The sequence below is a fragment of the Festucalex cinctus genome, chromosome 3 (assembly GCF_051991245.1).
Source record: "Festucalex cinctus isolate MCC-2025b chromosome 3, RoL_Fcin_1.0, whole genome shotgun sequence".
NCBI lineage: Eukaryota > Metazoa > Chordata > Actinopteri > Syngnathiformes > Syngnathidae > Festucalex > Festucalex cinctus.
This window is the reverse complement of record NC_135413.1, coordinates 32,673,947-32,691,940: the sequence shown is the minus strand read 5'-3', so window position 1 is coordinate 32,691,940 and position 17,994 is coordinate 32,673,947. Positions and strand designations below refer to the sequence as shown.

At 39.5% G+C, this 17,994-nt stretch overlaps 2 protein-coding genes across 6 annotated transcripts; one reads left to right on the top strand and one right to left on the bottom strand.

Moving 5' to 3' along the window:
* Window positions 1-4,111: 4,111 nt before the first annotated feature.
* On the bottom strand, window positions 4,112-8,716 carry LOC144016524 (chemokine-like protein TAFA-5). 3 transcript variants are annotated; one of them, XM_077517748.1, is made up of 4 exons: window positions 8,265-8,716; window positions 7,623-7,784; window positions 5,573-5,700; window positions 4,112-4,328 (listed from the first exon to the last, which is right to left on the bottom strand). In XM_077517748.1, the coding sequence occupies exons 1-4, from the start codon at window positions 8,386-8,388 to the stop codon at window positions 4,320-4,322; spliced, it is 423 nt and encodes a 140-aa protein (XP_077373874.1). In that variant the 5' UTR covers window positions 8,389-8,716; the 3' UTR covers window positions 4,112-4,319. The 3 variants fall into 3 exon arrangements, with proteins under 3 accessions (XP_077373874.1, XP_077373872.1, XP_077373873.1); XM_077517746.1 differs by lacking the exon at window positions 4,112-4,328 and having other exon boundaries at window positions 4,574-5,700; XM_077517747.1 differs by lacking the exon at window positions 4,112-4,328 and having other exon boundaries at window positions 4,574-5,700; window positions 8,295-8,716.
* A 2,836-nt stretch (window positions 8,717-11,552) lies between these two features.
* Window positions 11,553-17,986, top strand: LOC144016522 (zona pellucida sperm-binding protein 3-like). Of its 3 annotated transcripts, none has more exons than XM_077517744.1 (9): window positions 11,553-11,820; window positions 12,901-13,235; window positions 14,385-14,503; window positions 15,326-15,429; window positions 15,530-15,707; window positions 16,861-16,978; window positions 17,063-17,145; window positions 17,632-17,732; window positions 17,882-17,986. In XM_077517744.1, the coding sequence occupies exons 1-9, from the start codon at window positions 11,664-11,666 to the stop codon at window positions 17,944-17,946; spliced, it is 1,260 nt and encodes a 419-aa protein (XP_077373870.1). In that variant the 5' UTR covers window positions 11,553-11,663; the 3' UTR covers window positions 17,947-17,986. The 3 variants fall into 3 exon arrangements, with proteins under 3 accessions (XP_077373870.1, XP_077373869.1, XP_077373871.1); XM_077517743.1 differs by having other exon boundaries at window positions 11,555-11,820; window positions 17,629-17,732; XM_077517745.1 differs by lacking the exon at window positions 11,553-11,820 and adding an exon at window positions 12,189-12,476 and having other exon boundaries at window positions 17,629-17,732.
* The last annotated feature ends 8 nt before the right edge of the window (window positions 17,987-17,994 follow it).

Sequence of the window (17,994 nt, the reverse complement as noted above, 5' to 3'; positions counted from 1 at the left end):
AAGCTCCGTGGCGGGCGAGCTAATGAATTAGCTGGCGGTGCTAACAAGGCCTCGTTTTCATATGGCTGCCTTTAGCTACATTTATAATATAACTTTATTATTTATTAAGATTTATTTATTTTTGTTAAAAGTGTATCTCCTATGTATGGAGGACCAAAACTGCCAAAATTCAAAATAAATAAATTACTAAATAAAAAAATACATCACAAGGGCTCAGGTAACCAATCACAGCTCACCTGTTTTCTAGGTTTGGTCATGTGACATTCACAAGCGGAGCTGTGATTGGTTACCTGAGTCCTTTGTGATGTCATTTCCAGTCGACAGCAAATTGCAAAATGTTTTTAATATTTAATGTTTTAAATATGAACTTTTTATTGCTCTAGAGGGCTAAAATCCCCATAAAGATGCGTTAGAGGAAAAGATAAGTTATCAGGATTTAAAAAAAAATAAAATAAATAAAAAGTGTTTCTACTTTCTTTTGTGGCGGAATGTCCCTATAACAAGGTGGGATGGGGATGGTTGGTTTGGGTGATTGGGGGCGTGTCTTGTAATCTTCCGGGCCTCCATTAGGGAGCTGACAGGTGCGCGAATGGAGCGGACGCCTCCGAGCAATCCTCTTGACCATTTCACACCTCGTTGATCTTTTCATCTGCTGCTGCACCGAGAAGCGGAGGCGGGTGGGGGTTGGGGGGCGTGGCTAACGAGCCCTCTGACTCGCCTTCATTGTGTTGAAAATGTCAAATCTCTTTCCAAGTGCATTTGGTGCTTTTTTTTCGCTACAAAACATCCAATCCCTTTTTTTTTTTTTTTCCTTCCAAGCTTGGAGTGAGTTAGTCTTCTTTTAGCGAATGAACTTTCTGATTGGCTTGACCTTTTCACCCCCCCACATATCCGCTCGCGTGAATTAAGAGTCCCGCCTTTCATGAAGATTTTCCGCCGGCGAGGCGCGTAATTGGATTCCCGCCGAAAACGGCAAACGGGCGACCGCTCGCCACGTCCGATTCCATTTGAAGGGGGAAAAAAAAAAAGAAGAAGAAAAGTCTCGCCTTCTTTTCTCTTCTCGGCGCCGTCAAGCGGCTAAACGTGTTAGCGCTTAGCTTAGCGGCGCCATATCGTGACTGGGAACGCTCATTTGAGACTCTAAATTTCAAATAAGTCGAGTCATCTTTATTTGTTTTGTGCTTTCAAACAAACAGCCTTTAGTTGTCACAAAGCGCTTGACAGAAAAAGGGTTTGAAACGATAGGTTTAAAAAAGAAAATGATTTTTTTTATTTGTCAAGTTTTATATATTGAAAGGTAATTAAATCAAAGTTAAATTGATTTTTTAACAAGATTTTTCAATTAAACAATGATGAACATTTACTACCACCCAAATAAATAAATAAATAAATACATAAAACATACATAAAATGTAACAAATAAAAAAAAGAGAGAGTACAAAAGTAGCAAAAATTGGTACCGTTGAGTACCAGTATCGATTTCCAGGTACCGAGTATTGGAAAAGTACTGGTTGAAATGTGAACGGTATTTAAAACCCTGATTTGAAAAACCATAACCATAATTTCAATCAAACTACAGTACTACTAATTAGGGGTGTCAGGTTATTAAAATTTTGTAATCGCATGACTTCAAATATTTAACTCGCGATTAATTGCAAATTTGATATCTGTTCTAAATGTACAATAAAATATATTTTTTCTAATTTTTCATACTCTTGTTAAAAAAAAAAGTATGGAAAAATGTTAAACTGATAGAAATATGGCTCCATCTTTTAGTCATTGCTACAGTCATTTTATAATAATTCATAAAATTGAGTTAAAAGTTAAAAGATATGTGTTGTTTATTTATCTGCCACTTGATGGCATAATTGCATTTGTAAGACATTGGTGACAGCTCAGTGCATTTTTCTTTTCATCGTAACAACGAGCTAACTTTAACATGAAGTAACTTGTGAAATTGTGCACAATTTTAAAATAGTAAAATCCATGACCTATGAATCGTGACACATATCAAATTGCCAGATCCTCGGCAATTCACACCCCTAATTAATATAAATGAAGCCAAAAATAAATCTGAGGACAATAAAAAAAATAAAATAAAAAAAAACTGACTCCTTGTTGATTTGATGTATTTCAATTATGAAGATAAAATAAACAAGACAATAAAAGAATACAAAAAAAAGATAAATGAAGTGATTGCAAAAATGCAGTGTACCTACGACAGAACCCTGTGAGACACCTTTTCCAATTGATGGCTTTCTTCTACCCAAATCACATAAAAAATGTTGTTTTATTTTTTAAATCATTTGTATGTCTTTCATTTGTGAAGTCGATGTCTCATCATGGCGGTCTTGACTCGCCAACGCTTGTTTATGTGAAACCCGAACTTGAAATGGCAATTCAAAAAGCATAAAACAAAGTTTGAATCGGTCATTTGACATGTTAACTTCAAACTCGAGCTCAAGTTTGGAATTCAGTTCCGCTTGTGTGTTTTGTTTTGTTTTGTTTGTTATTTATCTTCCGTGTTTGTGTACGTGCATTGTGATTGGGAGGGGGGAAAAAAATTAATAACACGAGTAAAACTAGCGAACGTTTGTTCACCGTGGAGTGTCCATATGTTCGCTAAGAAAAAAAAAAAACAAATCAACAGAAGCGCGTTCAGTGACTTTCGGGAAAAAAAAGAAAAATAAAGTGTTGTGGCGCCACGTCAAACAACGAACAACTCGCGTGCCACCGCCGTAACAATGAAAACTTTCAAACTTTTTCCAAGTTTGTTTTGGCCGCGACGTTCGCATGAAACGTTTTATTTTTAGCGCCTTTTTTTTTTTTTTTTTTTTTGTAGATCCCGCCAAAGCGTTGGCCGCTTCGTTGCGGACGTTCGCTTGATTGGTCGCCACGGCGGCGCTAATTGGACCTCCGGAGGAAATAACGAGGTGACCCGATGAAAGCGAAACGCGACTTTGGCTTCATCAGATCAACACTTTTCTGTTTTTGTTTCTGTTTTTGTCTCACGTTCCCTTTTCTCTCTGCGCTGATCGGAGCAAGTTTTCGTGCATCGTCGCCGACGCCAAAATTCTCGTCCAACTTTGATTCGCCGAGACAAAAATAGCAGCTAACGTCACGACAACTTCGCGGACTTTTTTTTTTTTTTTCCCCGACTCACTCAAACGTCACATTTCAACACAAATATTAGTTCTATATTTATTTAATATTTTGTATGATTTATCTTGAAGCTAGGCAACTCGGTTACAAAACATTTAAAGGCAAAATAAGTAAAAACATTAAAAAAAGACAAAGAAATAGAATTTAAGACATTTAAAAGCAAAGTAAAGAATTCGAAAAAATTACTAAAATTACTAAAAAAATTTCATATGAAAAATATGATTTTAGAAAAATCGTTAAAAAAAACTTCATCATTGGTATGGAGACAAAAATGATAATTTTTTCAAAACATGGATTAAAAAGCATTTTCATTTGTGGACCACTTTAGTTCACTTTTCAGCTTTTTTGCAGTTGTTTGCGGCACAACAGCTAAATGCTGACGCACCATGTTTGCTTTGAACTCTTGACTCCACTAATTGACTTCAGAACCTTCACTCGGATCTGTTGTGATTATGGCTGTCTTGTTTCAAAACTTTTTTTGTTTTTATGGTAATGTTTTAAATTTTGTGTGCGTGTTTTGCGGTGGAATTTTCCATTTGAATAATTGAGTTGACGCTCAGCCGTGTCCGCACTAGCTTAGGGCTAAATAGCGGACAGGGGGAAAACACCTGAGGCCAAAATGGCGGACGAGGAGCCAAAATGGTGGACGGGGACCAAAATGGTGGACCGCGGGTGTAACCGTTGTAAAGTGGAAACGCATTAGGTCGAGTGCGTCTTACCTCGGAGACTCCCTGTAAATCATCATGCTAATGCTACATAGCGCTTTCATGCTAACTGCGACATTTTTTCAGTTTTTGTTCATTTATTATGATTATTCTTTTTCTTTTTCTTTTTTAAAGTATCAATTTCACACTTTAGTGCAGCAGTCATCAACTTTTTGACACATGAAAAAAATCATAATAGCAAAATAGTCCTTATAAGTTCAACTTGTTGACATGATTTATTGCGCACTTTCCAGATACAACATCACAACATGTCCTCGTGGACGTCTTGGATGTCTTCTAGTCTCTTTGACAAAAAAAAAAAAATGCAAATTTTCTCCCAAAAGGCAAACTTGAGTAAGCGACTCGCTTTCGTCACTTTGGATGTCGTCGGATGTTTTTGGCTCAGCTCGAGGAGATGCATGATGGGAGTTTTGGGTCCCGTCGCCGCCAGTGTCAGGAAACCTGCCAGACATGACCAATCGATGGCGCGCTCCAAAAACAGTTGGGGCTAAAGTAACCCAATTATAGATACAAAAAAAATGGACCGATGCACTTTATGGGTCAATTTGACCCAACTTTCGGAGTTGTTTTTTGTTTTTTGACCCAATTAAAAGATCTGACAAATACTTATGAGTTGTTTTACAGTAAAAGAGCAATTTCGTGACTCAAAGTTGGGGCAAATTGACCCAAGTAAAGGATCAGTCCAAACCTCGTGGGACTACATTGTTGATTTTTATGCCTTTCATTCATGAGCAGAAAATAAAAGACAAAAGATCAGAAAAAAAAAATGATTTTATTGCGTCTTCGATGAAGCCCAAAATAAATGACAAATATTTAACTTAAAAAAAAAATTATGGCAATGTTTGGGATTCCTTGTTGATTATGGCTTCCATATATGGAGAAAAAAAATAAACAATTTAGAAAATAAAATAATTTTATTAAAAAAAAATTAAAGAGATTGCAAAAAATGCAATGGAACTATGATAGAACCCTGTGGGACTCCTTGTCAATTTTGACTTTCATTTATGAAGAAAAAAAAAAACAAATTTAGAAAATAAAATAATTTTATTTAAAAAAAAAATTAATGAGATTGCAAAAAATGCAATGGAACTATGATAGAACCCTGTGGGACTCCTTGTCAATTTTGACTTTCATTTATGAAGGAAAAAAAATAAAAAATTTAGAAAATAAAATAAATTAGTGAAAACAAAAACAAAAATGCAATGGACCTAGTACAGAACCCTGTGGGACTCCTTGTCAATTTTGACTTTCATTTATGAAGAAAATAAAAATAAAAAATTTAGAAAATAAAATAATTTTATTTAAAAAAAAAATTAATGAGATTGCAAAAAATGCAATGGAACTATGATAGAACCCTGTGGGACTCCTTGTCAATTTTGACTTTCATTTATGAAGAAAAAAAATAAACAATTTAGAAAATAAAATAAATTAGTGAAAAAAACAACAAAAATGCAATGGACCTAGTACAGAACCCTGTGAGACTCCTTGTCGATTTTGTCTTTCATTTACGAAGAAAAAAAATAAACAATTGAGACAATAAAATAAATTAGTGAGAAAAAAAACGCAATGGACCTATTCCAGATCCCTGTGAGACACCTTGTCAATTTGATGGATCGTTTTCCGGAAAATAAGCTGAAAAGTCTTTCATGCACATGGACTTGGTACGGTTGAGCTCGTGTTCTCACCGTGGTGGTCTTGACGCGCCCCCCCGGTTGCGTGCAGGTCCATCCCGACGGATTGACGAGCAGCCGGCAGCCCTCGTCGTCCAAACACGGACGCATCTGGCACCACTGACGACTCAGCACGATGTCGGCTGACCGGACAGGAAGGGAAACGCCTTGTTGACGATTAGTAGCGCTAATCGAGAGTTAGCTTTTAGCTGTATGTAAATGCTAATTCATGCTAATTGACGCCTGTAGGGAGTCCAATCGTTTTCCAAACTGCTATTGAGTGAAAATGAGATTAAGTGCAGACGAAAGTGAAATCAAGAAAATGTCAAACGTGTTCTCCAACAGATTAAACTTAAAGTGACATAAATACCAACAAAAAGCGTTGTGGAAAAGGTCAAAGATGTTTTGTTTTGTTTTTATTTCCAAATATTTGTCATCCTGAAGCTGGCACGAGCAACACGTATGTTGCGGAATGTTACACGTGATGTCGACGTGTGAACAACACGCGTCAAAGCTACTAGTTAGTACATTACTAGTGTGTTAACTGGCTGGTTAACACTACAATTAACTAATTACAGAATCCAACAGCATAACAAACATACTAATTAACCCCACCGTCAAACTACTCAACTAATAAACTTAACAACTAATTAATGACCCAACAGCCTGCTTACCTAACTACTAATTAAGAGAATACGTAATTAATTAACCCACTTCCTAGATGCTTAACTATTAACCACACAAAAAAATTAACAACCCAGACTACCTAACCAACAGCCCAACAAACAAACAAACTACTTAATTTATTCAAGTTTACTGGCTGGACGGAGGAAATCCTCTTAAACTACCCAACAGCTCAACTACCTACCTAACCAATACATTCTAGTTATTAGTATCAACAATAAACTAACTGCAGAATCAAACAGCATAACATGTATTTATGAACCTAACTAGCCCACAATCAAACTACTAATAAACGTAACACCGAACAAACTACCCATTAGCCTGCTTACGTAACTACTAATTAACGAACCAGAAACCCAACTAACAAATTGTTTAATTAGACAACTACCCGACGGCTCATTTATGTAACTAAGCTAATACGTACCTAATTAACCCGCTTCCTAGATGCCTAACTACTAACCACACTAGAAAAAAAACGATTTACCCAGACTACCTAATCAACTAACTAACCTACACCGCAACAAACAAACAACTAAATTTACGAAAGTTTACTGCCTTGATGGAAGAAACCCCGAAACTACCCAACAGCTTATCTACTTTAAAACAAGCTGATTGCTTAACTAACTCGCTCACTCACTCACTCACTCACTCACTCACTCTTCATTCACCAACCAACCACTCACTCACTCACTCACTCACTCTTCATTCACCAACCACTCACTCACTCACTCACTCACTCTTCATTCACTCTCACTCACTCTCACTCACTCACTCTTCATTCACCAACCAACCACTCACTCTCACTCACTCACACTCTTCATTCACCAACCAACCACTCACTCTCACTCACTCACTCTTCATTCACCAACCACTCACTCACTCACTCTTCATTCACCAACCACTCACTCACTCACTCACTCACTCTCACTCACTCTCACTCACTCTCACTCACTCTCACTCACTCACTCTTCATTCACCAACCAACCACTCACTCTCACTCACTCACTCACTCACTCTTCATTCACCAACCAACCACTCACTCACTCTCACTCACTCTTCATTCACCAACCAACCACTCACTCACTCTCACTCACTCACTCTTCATTCACCAACCACTCACTCACTCACTCACTCTTCATTCACCAACCACTCACTCACTCACTCACTCACTCACTCACTCTTCATTCACCAACCACTCACTCACACTCACTCACCCTCACTCACTCAGGCAGTGACACAAATATGTTGATGGACCGATGACTGAGCCGTGTGGGACTTGTTTAGAAAAAAAAGACACTTTTTGTTTGTGTTTTTTTTTTTTTTTTGCCTTGTGTCTTTAGCGTGAGAAGATGGCGGCGGCCGCAGTCGTCGACTCTCTCACCGCGCACGCAGGCGGGCCGGGCCCGGGTGGTGCCGGCCATCCGTCCCGGGACGCAGACGCAGCGAGCCGTCTGCCGGGCCACGCTTCGTCCGGGTCGGCCGCCGTCTCGCTCCAGCGTCAGCACCTCGCACGCGCCCGCGCCGACGTCGACGTCGACGTCGCCTGCCGCACAGGACACATTGACGGCCATAAAACACAAACTGGATTCTGGAAAAGGCAAATTCAAACTTTGGAACCCAAACGTTGATGTCAAACCGACGTCACTTGCAACGTACACGTTCGCGCGGGAAATTGCGACTACTTGTCATGTCACTACATGTCACATGACCGCTTTGGAGCACGTTTGCGTCAGCCATTTTGATAGAAGAAAGGTCACAAATCCATTTCTATTTTCTTGACCGCTTACTCCTCACAAGGGTCGCGGGGGGGGGGCGTGACTTCCAAAAGTTTCAATTTCTTGCCTCTCAAGTCATCACGCTCACACAAGGTGGCGCTCTAACGCTCTCATCACGTCACTCGTCTTCAAAATCAATAATAGGAGAAAATTGCTAATCGTCAAGATCGTTAAAAGTCAAGTTGGAAAAAGAAAATGTGCAACACTCGCTTTACAACACAAGTCATTCAGAGATTTTGGGGGGGTACCTGTTGTGCGCGTGCGCGAGATGGACGCACCTTGGCGGAGGTCGTGCCAGTGGCGGAGCGCGCACACGAGGAACCAGCAGAGCCCCGCGACGGTCACAGGCAACAGAAGCCGCAGGAGCTGCATGGGAGGCCGGCCAGCGTCCGAGGTCCGAAAGTGGGGGCTCACCGGCCGGACCGAGGACGAACCCGGTACGCGGATCCGTCGGAGGCAGGCGGCGGTGGTGGCGTCATGCCGCGCGCACGTCAAAATCCACTAATGATGCGCTAAAAACAAGACGGCGAACTTTTTACAGTTTAAACCGAGGAACCGACACCGGTACGGGCATGTTGTCGCGGAGGACCGGCACCGGATGACGAAGCGAGGGAATCCGGTGGGTGGAAGTGAGGGAGACGACGGAGCTTTGTGGAGTGGAGAAGAGGAAGGAGGAGAGAAAGAAACGAGCTCGCTCTTCTCTCCCTTCTCGATGACGTCACAGCGGTGCGTCATCCAAACTCATTGAGTCTTTTTTTTTTTTTCTCTTCTAATATTGTGAATGTCAACTAGCAAAATTTGAAACTTTGAATTGATGTTTGATGTCCGAATACTGTGAAAGTTAAATAGCAAGAGTAAAAAAAAAAAAAAAAAAGGCTGGTTGGCAATGCGCATGCGTGCCCTTTAATTTGGTAAATGAGATCGTTTGTTCATGTTGGTTTGCATTTTATTTATGTATTTGGAATTGGGTAATATTTGTTCTAACTCGCCTTTCCCCAGTCTAATAATAATGATGATAATAATAATAATAATATTAGCCTAATAATCTATTTGAAAAAAGAAATCATGCTAAGTAAATAAAGGTTAAATAAGTAAACATTAGCGATATTTAACAACAGTAACTTTCTTAACCTTTCTATTTATGAAATAAGACTTGGGATTTCATTTATGCTACTAGCCTCAGTTTTTTAGCTACTTAAGCTAATCAACATTTTGGGACACTGAAGAGGTTTTTAAGCGACAAACTTGACAAACATTTATGATGGATAAAAATCCCATCGATTTGCTTGACTAGTTAGCTTTATGCTAATAATTAGCTTGAGGAGGAGCGACCCAAGGATGTGAGGAAGAACCCTCCGGAGGATTCTAGAAAAATGACACAATGGCGCAGACGTTGGCATCTTTGTGACATTTAAACGCTTATTTTTGTCACGACGGGACAATTTCCCGACGTCTCCCGGGACCGGCGAGACCTTTTGAGGGACTCCTGGCACCTTTTCGGAGGATCTCTTGACTTGACTTTGCGCATCCGTTTACTGCGTTGAAAGTTTGAGCTAACATTAGTTTGTGAACGTGAACCCACATATTTTGCTTGCCGCGCTAACGGTTGTTTTTCATATGTGATGCTAGCAAGCGCCCGAGGGAGCTTCCTGTTTTCCCTCTTGAAATATTCAGCTCGGTCAATATTTCATAGCGTGCGGCGGCTCCCCCTGGAGGAGGGCGGGGGGAAGCGTCAACTGCCGCACGTGACGTGTCTCGGAGGCAGATTGTGTTGCGTCATCGTGTTTACGCTTGCTCCCGCCGCGTCACCTGCACATTTTATAAACTGCGACCATTTTTTTGTGTAACATTGCAAAAGTAAATAAATAAAATGATCCAATTCAAACTATATTACTATTCCTCAGAAATTGTGCGCATCAAAAAGTCGAAACATCAATTTTTTTTTATTTTTTTTTAACGTTAAAATTGAAGACATAATCCACATTTTTCATAGAAATGTATGCAAAAGTGAGTCAGTTGCTGCCGGACAGATAAAATGTCTTCCATAAGTCCAAATAAGCTAATGAGTCTTCTTTGCCTGAAGACTTGCGTCCATTTCCCTGCCACTCTTATGAGGAGCTCCCCCTCGTGGCCCCGTCAAGTAATTGCTCAATAAGTCATGAACAATGGAGCCGTTTTAGCGGCTCTATAGTAACTACAAATATCGCGATACTTGCGGAGGGGTGTCGATAATCTATCGGGAGACGATTTATCGATATATCGTCACACTCCTAGTTAACTGTGAGTCCGATTACGCAAGTCAGTGGAACGACTTGACTGAATCGCTTTAACTTCAGTCGGTAACTGAATCTGATACGAGTCAATAAAACGATTGATCGGAATCTTTACTTGAGTCGGTAAATCGACACAAGTGCGGTGAATTGATATCAAGTGAATCATCCGAGTCTGTTTTTGTGTTTCTCGCTCCGCTTGATGAATACGTTGTCCTTTTTTTGTCCTCCCTGAAGTAGGCGTGAGTGATGTCATCGATCCACAAGAAGTGAACAAATGAAGTCCAAAGTACGTCGTCGTCTTATGCATAAAACATTTTTTAACATTTAAACCCCTCCCAACAAAAAAACAAAAAAAGTCCTGTTTGTGAAAACAAACAGCATGCACACCTGACCTTTAAATGCGTGTGTAAAGTTGTGTAGGTCACATTTACACGCATCAACCGAAGTTACTAAATTAAAAAAAAAAAAAAAAAAAAAAGTCATCTTACATAATATTTAGATGCTTCCACCATTTATGTGATCATTTTAACTGCTCTAAGTGTCAAGAAGAAGAAAAACTAAACAAAAGTAAAATTGTTAGCAAGGTGACGCGAGCTGCCTTTAATTTAGCCAGTGTGTTTTTATTTATTTATTTTTTTAAATTATGATCATTTCTCCCGCTTGGTCACCTTGAACACACCCTGGTGATGTACAAGTCAGCCATGTTGTCCAGACGTCATGTCGCAAATCGTTTGTCATTGTCAGGAAAGTCAAAGTAGCTTTATGCTAACGCTAGCAAACGCTGCAACGTCACTCAGGCGGTCAGGCTAGCGAGCGAATAGCATCCACGAGAGGGTGTTTATAAAAATATTATGGAGTCGCACCACAACCATCCTCGATAGATGGTCGATAGACAAAGTAACACAGAACAATTCATGCTAAAACACTCTTCAAATATATATTCTTTTGTATTTAGAGCATGATTTACACCCCACCATTTTATTGCATGCACCAAGCATGTTATACATTTTTCTGTCCACATGATGGCGTAGCCGAGGAAATGAATCATCTTGAAGCCCCTACGTGTGTGTGAAGCTTTTCACTGCAGGGCTTCACTGCTTTACGGGGCTTCATTTTGCCATCACTACTCACAACTCACAAGTTAGCCTTTGTAGCATTTAGCGACTAATTTCCCCGAGTCAGAGGTCTTAAATTTCCCACTTTTGTGAAGGCAGCAAACATCCACCTGTTTTCACGTACCTGTGACGGAACTCAGGTGAGAGAGGCAATCAGCGTGTGGGACGAGGCGCAGCTGGAGAAGTGGCGGCAATCAGCCAGTGGGAGGAGTCTATTGTTAGCAATAGCGATGTTGGCTTTCTTTGGTGTGCTGTTCAGATGAGTCTGTTCCAAAAGGAAAACACACACAAAAAGCGGACCATCGTCACCATGGCTACTAACAAAGCAATTTTATGTGAAGCTTTAGCGTTAGCGTTAGCATTATTATCCTCCGCCCAGGATTTGAAGTTGTGGCCGAAAGTCCAGCAGGCAGCAGGTAAACATTTCCGAAACGTCCTCATTAATAAATTGAACACCTTTGAATAATTCACGACATTTTTTTTTGTACGCGAAATGAAACATTCACAAGTGGGCACGGAAAAGCTTCTCTTCCTCCGCTTTGCTATTCTTTTTCTTTTAACGATGTTTTTGATGGACTCGGCTGATCGATTATGGAGGACCAAAACTGCCGAAATTCAAAATAAATAAATAAATAAATGACTAAAAGTGAAAATAAAAAACGTATATTGAAAAATATAATTCAAAAAGTAAATATATATATATATATATATATATATATATATTATATATAATGAAGCCCCGTAAAGCAGTGACGTACTGGGACGTACATGCGTCATGACGTCGTCATTTCCGCCCACTAAAATGGCGGCGTCTCCCCAGAGCTTGTCTTGCGAGGGGAGAACTTGTTTTTAAGTACTTTTATTTTAAACTTTTATTTTTTGTATCAAGCTGTTGCCTCAACAAAAGTGTTGACAGTATCACAACTACTGTGCTAAATGACGAATGAACTCCAGCTTGATAAGTCACGTGATCGATGTCCGTGCCTCTCGCGACCGCCGCGGGGGAGGGGCTGTAATGATTTAAAGTGGGGAGCATTAAAATGGCGGTGTCTCCCCAGAGCTTGTCTGCGAGGTGAGAACTTGTTTTTTTTGTTTTTTTAATCAAGATGTTGCTTAGACAAAAGTATTAACAATATCACAACTACTGTGCTAAATGACGAATGAACTCCATCTTGGTAAGTCACGTGGTCGATGTCCGTGTCGGGGGGGAGAATATATACGGCAGATCGTAATGGATTAACATGTCACAGGTAAACAGGTGACCAGAGATCTTCATTCGGAATGAATCCAGTCTTTTTTTGGGTTTTTTTCACATCTCAATTCAAAATTCTTATTCTCTGTTGCTGACTTCTGATTGGATGATACGCTGCTGCCAGGTGCCCTTTTGGTGCTCATATGGTCAACTAAATGAGTTGAAGATGTTAAATCCACATTGGAAGACCACACGCGTGAACCAAAAACTGCTGCTTGTCTGCGACTCCGTCCGTGTCTTGCAGGTGCAACTGGTCGACCGTTTCCTCCAGCGGACCAAGAGAAGCGGTCCGCCCGAGAAGCGCTCTCCTGGCAGCCTCCGCTCCCGCCGGCGGACGAGGGTCCGCGTTTCCCGCCACGGTTTGAGCTGAAGCCTCCCGAGGCGCCCGCCGACAGCGTCCTGGTCTTCTGCCAGGAAAACGCCATCCGGGTGGAGGTCAAGCGAGACCTGCTGGGGGTCGGTCGGCTGGTCAAGGCCGCCGACGTCACCCTCGGAGGGTGTCCCGCCGTCGGGGGAGACGCTCGCGACCACGTCCTGATCTTTGAGTCGGAGCTGCACGGGTGCGGGAGCCGACTGCAGGTGAGTTTCCTGCTGGATCCGAAGGTCTTCAGACGTTTCCACTTGGCAGTACAGCCCAAAACTGCCAAAATTAAAAATGACTGAATACATCCATAAATAAATGAATATCTAAAAGTGAAATAAAAACCTATCTTAAAAAAAATATATCATTCAAAAAATAAATACAAATGTATTTATGTATTTTTTTGTTCTTTTTTATTTCCATTTATATTTATTTTTTTAATATAATTTTCACATATAATTTTTTTTATGTAATTTTATAATTTTATATAATTGGTCCTCCATACAAAACTGCCAACATTTAAAAATAAATGACTAAATAAATACTTAAATAAATGGCTAAAAAAAAAAAAAAAAAAAACTACATAAATAAATAAATGACTAAAAGTGAATACAAAAACTGAAAAATATCATTCAAAAATTAAATACAAATGTATTTATGTGTATATATTTTTTATTCTTTGTATTTCCATTAATATTTATTTTTGTGGATAAAACTTTCATATTATATTTTTTTATATCCGTTTTTATTTTCACTTTTAGTCATTTATTTATTTATTTATTTATTTAATCATGTATTTATTTTGAATTTTGGCAGTTTTGGTCCTGCATACAAAACTGCCAAAATTAAAAATAAATAAATAAATAAATAAGTAAAAGTGAAAATAAAAACGGATATAAAAAAAAAAATCATTCAAAATTAAATACAAATGTGTTTGTGTATATATATTTTTTGTTCTTTTTATTTCCATTCACATTTATTTTTTGGATATAATTTTTACATTTTTTATATCCTTTTTTATTTTCACTTCTAGTCAATGTATTTATTTATTTGGTCATGTATTTATTTAGAATTTTGGCAGCTTTGGTCCTCCATACTCCTCCGTCATATCTCCCCAAAGAGAAACCTTGGAGGCATTTGAGAATATTACTCCCAAAAGGTTTGAAATAATCAAAATACCAATTGAAAAACTTATTTATTAGTCAGAAAAATCATTTTTCATCTGAAGCTGCACTCTTAAAACAGTGGTGTCAAAAAGATTTGAGTTCCGTATGCCAAAAAGTTGTCAAACGAATATTGGACGAAGCAAGCATAAAATTGTCTGCTATGAAAATGATGGCTGCACGATGCAAGCGGACCCGTTTCAGATGTCCGAGGACGCCTTCGTCTACATGTTCACGCTGCAGTACACGCCTTCTCCTCTGGGGGACACGCCCATCGTCCGGACCGCAGAGGTGACGGTCAGCATCCGCTGTCAATACCAGAGGTGGGACGACACTCCAGTGCTCACTGGTACCTTGACTCGTGAGACGGGTTTTTTTTTTTTTAAATAACCATGTATACCTGTACTAGCATTTTTTTTTTTAATTACCATGTACAAATTACTTTTGTTTTTTTGATCATGAATAGTCAGCCGTCTTTTTAAACGCCCTAATGAAGTAAGGCATTTTTTAAAAACAACTGTTTTTTTTTTTTTTTTTTTTTTTAAACCATGTACAATAAGGCGGTTTTTTTTGTTAGTTTTGTTTTTAAAGTTCATGTAAAGTTTGGGGTTTTTTTTTTGTTTTTTTTTAATGGCCATATATAGTATCAGGCTTCTTTTCTTTTAACCATATATAGTAAGGTGTTTTTTGTTTATGACCATTAGTAAGGTGTTTTTTGTTTTTTTGACCAGGTATACTAAGGCGTTTTTTTTTTAATGATGTAAAAAGGTCTTCTTTTTTTTCTGTAGGGTAAGACATTTTTATTTTTTAAACAACCATGTATATAGTAAGGCTTTTTTTTTAAAATGCATATTCATAGCTAGCAATTAATGAGTGTTGATATGCTGAAATCAGAGGAATTGGACAATTTGTAATTAAAAATGGTCTTCAAACGATGGCTCGATTAATTTTGACAGCTGTCATCAAGTTGATCCTCTCTCGAACGGTGGCGTATCTGAATCCTGAAAAAAAAATAAAAATAAATCAAGCAAGCGACGACAAGTAATTGAAAAACTCGTTAGTTGAGTGAAGGTGCCGCTGATGTCGTGACTGTCAGCCGCATTCCAGCTTTCAGGTTTTGCCAACCTTGCTTTATGTTTTGTTAGGAAGCACGACGTGAGCAGCAGCTTCCTGAATCCCACCTGGACCCCGTTTAGCGACTCTGAAGTTTCTGAGGAAAGCCTTTACTTCTCCTTGAGGCTGATGACCGGTGAGTGAGTGAGTGAGTGAGTGAGCGAGCGAGTGAGCGAGCGAGCGCCCATTTCGGTTCAACGGCAAATCGTTTGAGGTGACGCTCGTCCTCCCTCAAGACGACTGGCAGTTTGCTCGGCCGTCCGCTGACTTCCTGCTGGGCGACGTGATGAGGTTGGAGGCGTCGGTCAAGCAGTTCCACCACACGCCGCTCAGCGTGACGGTGGACAACTGCGTCGTGACCGTGGTCAGGAACGTCGACACGGTCCCTCGCTACGCCTTCCTCGGCAACGGCGGGTGAGTCGCTTCCGAGCAAAATTCTGTTTTTTTATTTTTTTTATTTATTTTTATTTTTTTTATATAAATAGTTAGACTGATAATCGACCTAGCCGATGTTGGCCGTTTTAACATATATCGTTATCGGCCTTTTTTCAAATTCTGACAGACGATCAAAGGTGAATCTAAAATCATTTTAATCTCAGGGAAATATTTATAAAAAAAAAGTTCAGTTAAACTTCTAAGAGATGCTACTGACCCTGGGAAGCTTCTGAACCTTTTATTTTGTTCGATGTTGATTTCAAACTAAGAAATGTGAAAGTTTAAGAGTTCAGGTATTTTAAAATTTCAGGGAGAAAAAACTAGAAAAATACAGAAAGATATTTACATGCTTAAGTTTCCATTTAACTTTAAGACTTACTGGTAACTTTAGGAGCTCCCGGAACGTTTTGTTAGAAATTCAAAAGGATGTCAATTGTCTAGGATTTATAAAAATAAAAAAAATCCACATTTTGAAAAGTCTGACAAATTGTTCAATAAACATGTTTTAAGACATCACAACAGAGTCAACATTGGCGTTTGTATTTTAGAAAATTTTGACACCCATTATTTCCCCCCCTTTTTACTGAAAAGGAATATTGGCTTCAAATATCAGTTATTCAGATATATCAATATGTTATTTAAATTATTTATATATTATATCTTTTATGTATCTATTATTTATGTTTTATTTATATATATATATATTATTATTATTAGACCTTTTATATATCTATTATTTATTGTATGATTTTATCACAATACTATGGGAAAGTTGGTGATATAAAAACTGCACATTGTAAAAAAAGAGCCCCTTCATCTGACCATTAGCGTGGATTTGAAACGTAGAAGGGCCAAAACATGCCTTATGAAAATTAAACTGCACTAAAACAAACTATCCAGCAGAGGGTGGTAGAACTGCACAAACGGAAACCAACCTGACTTTTTTTTTTTTAAACAGACGTGCTGCTTTTAATATCGTGACATGGCGACGACGATAAAGCGTGGCAGTTTTAATATCACGATTTTGCCGTTATTGTTACATCCCGACTAATAATCGGCATCAGTAAAAAAACAAAACGTATCGGTCTATCACTTTTCTGTTGACTTATTTGTGGAGTTGTGTTTTGTTGAGGTGCCTGTTTGACAGTCAGCTGACGGGCTCCAGCTCCCGCTTCCTGCCACGCTCGCGCGACGAGCGACTGCGCTTTGAGGTGGAGGCGTTCAAGTTCCAGCAGGACGACGGAGGCGCGGTGGGACGCTCGCGCCGCTGCCGTTTTGGCAACGGCCCCCGTCTGTCGGCTTGAACGCTTTCCCGCTTCTTCGTTTGTCTCCAGCTCTACATCACCTGCGGCTTGAAGGCCACGCCCACGCCGGCGCCGGTGGATTCTGCCAACAAGGCCTGCTCCTTCGCCGGCGGGTGAGTCGCCCTCAGGTCACTTCCGGGTCACTTCCTGTTGAAATCGGGCCAATCCCTAGATGGGTGATTTGTGGATCTTCCCCCCCATTCTCCATTCATTCCTATAGGACTTTTTGGCGTTTTTGTTTTGTTTTGTTTTTTTTGTGAATTGCGTCGCCATGGTAACTCGGAAATCCGGGAAAAAATAATTCCCCACCGAGCCAGATCGAGCTGCATCTTTTGATACCTCATTTGTGGCGGTACGTTCAACTGTTTGGGCCGCATTTTTTGTCTGAAAAATTCTGGCGAATAAAGAAAAATAATAAATGCCTGTTTTCTAGGATCGTAATATGTGCCTGCTTTGCTCCGCAGCAGTCACATAATTAAAATATTTAAAATAGAAATTATAAAAAAATTTTTTTTAAAAATGGATCAAATGTTCTAAAAAGAACACTTTTTCATAATTTTACAGACCATTTCGGTTGCAATGTGTTTGTGTGTTAGCAGGTGGACGGAGGCCAGCGGGGTCCATAAAGCATGTTCCTGCTGTGACACGGACTGCGGGACAGGAAGTGGGCAGCAGGTGACAGGAAACCAGAGTGCAACGGGTACGTATCGACACATGATATGAAACAAACAAACAAAAACAAAAATCTACTGAGGCTCTGAGTTGTGCAAAAATAGCATCAGCCTGTTGGAGTTTATTAAAATGTTTATTTTTATTTTTTTTTAATTTTTTTTATCTTAAATATTGCAGGTGCGAAATGGGAAGATGAGGTTGCGGTGGGACCAATCACAGTGAAGGAAAGACCTGCCAAGTGACCTTTTCATGAGCTCCATTAAATCCCTCTCATTGCAGTCACATGACAT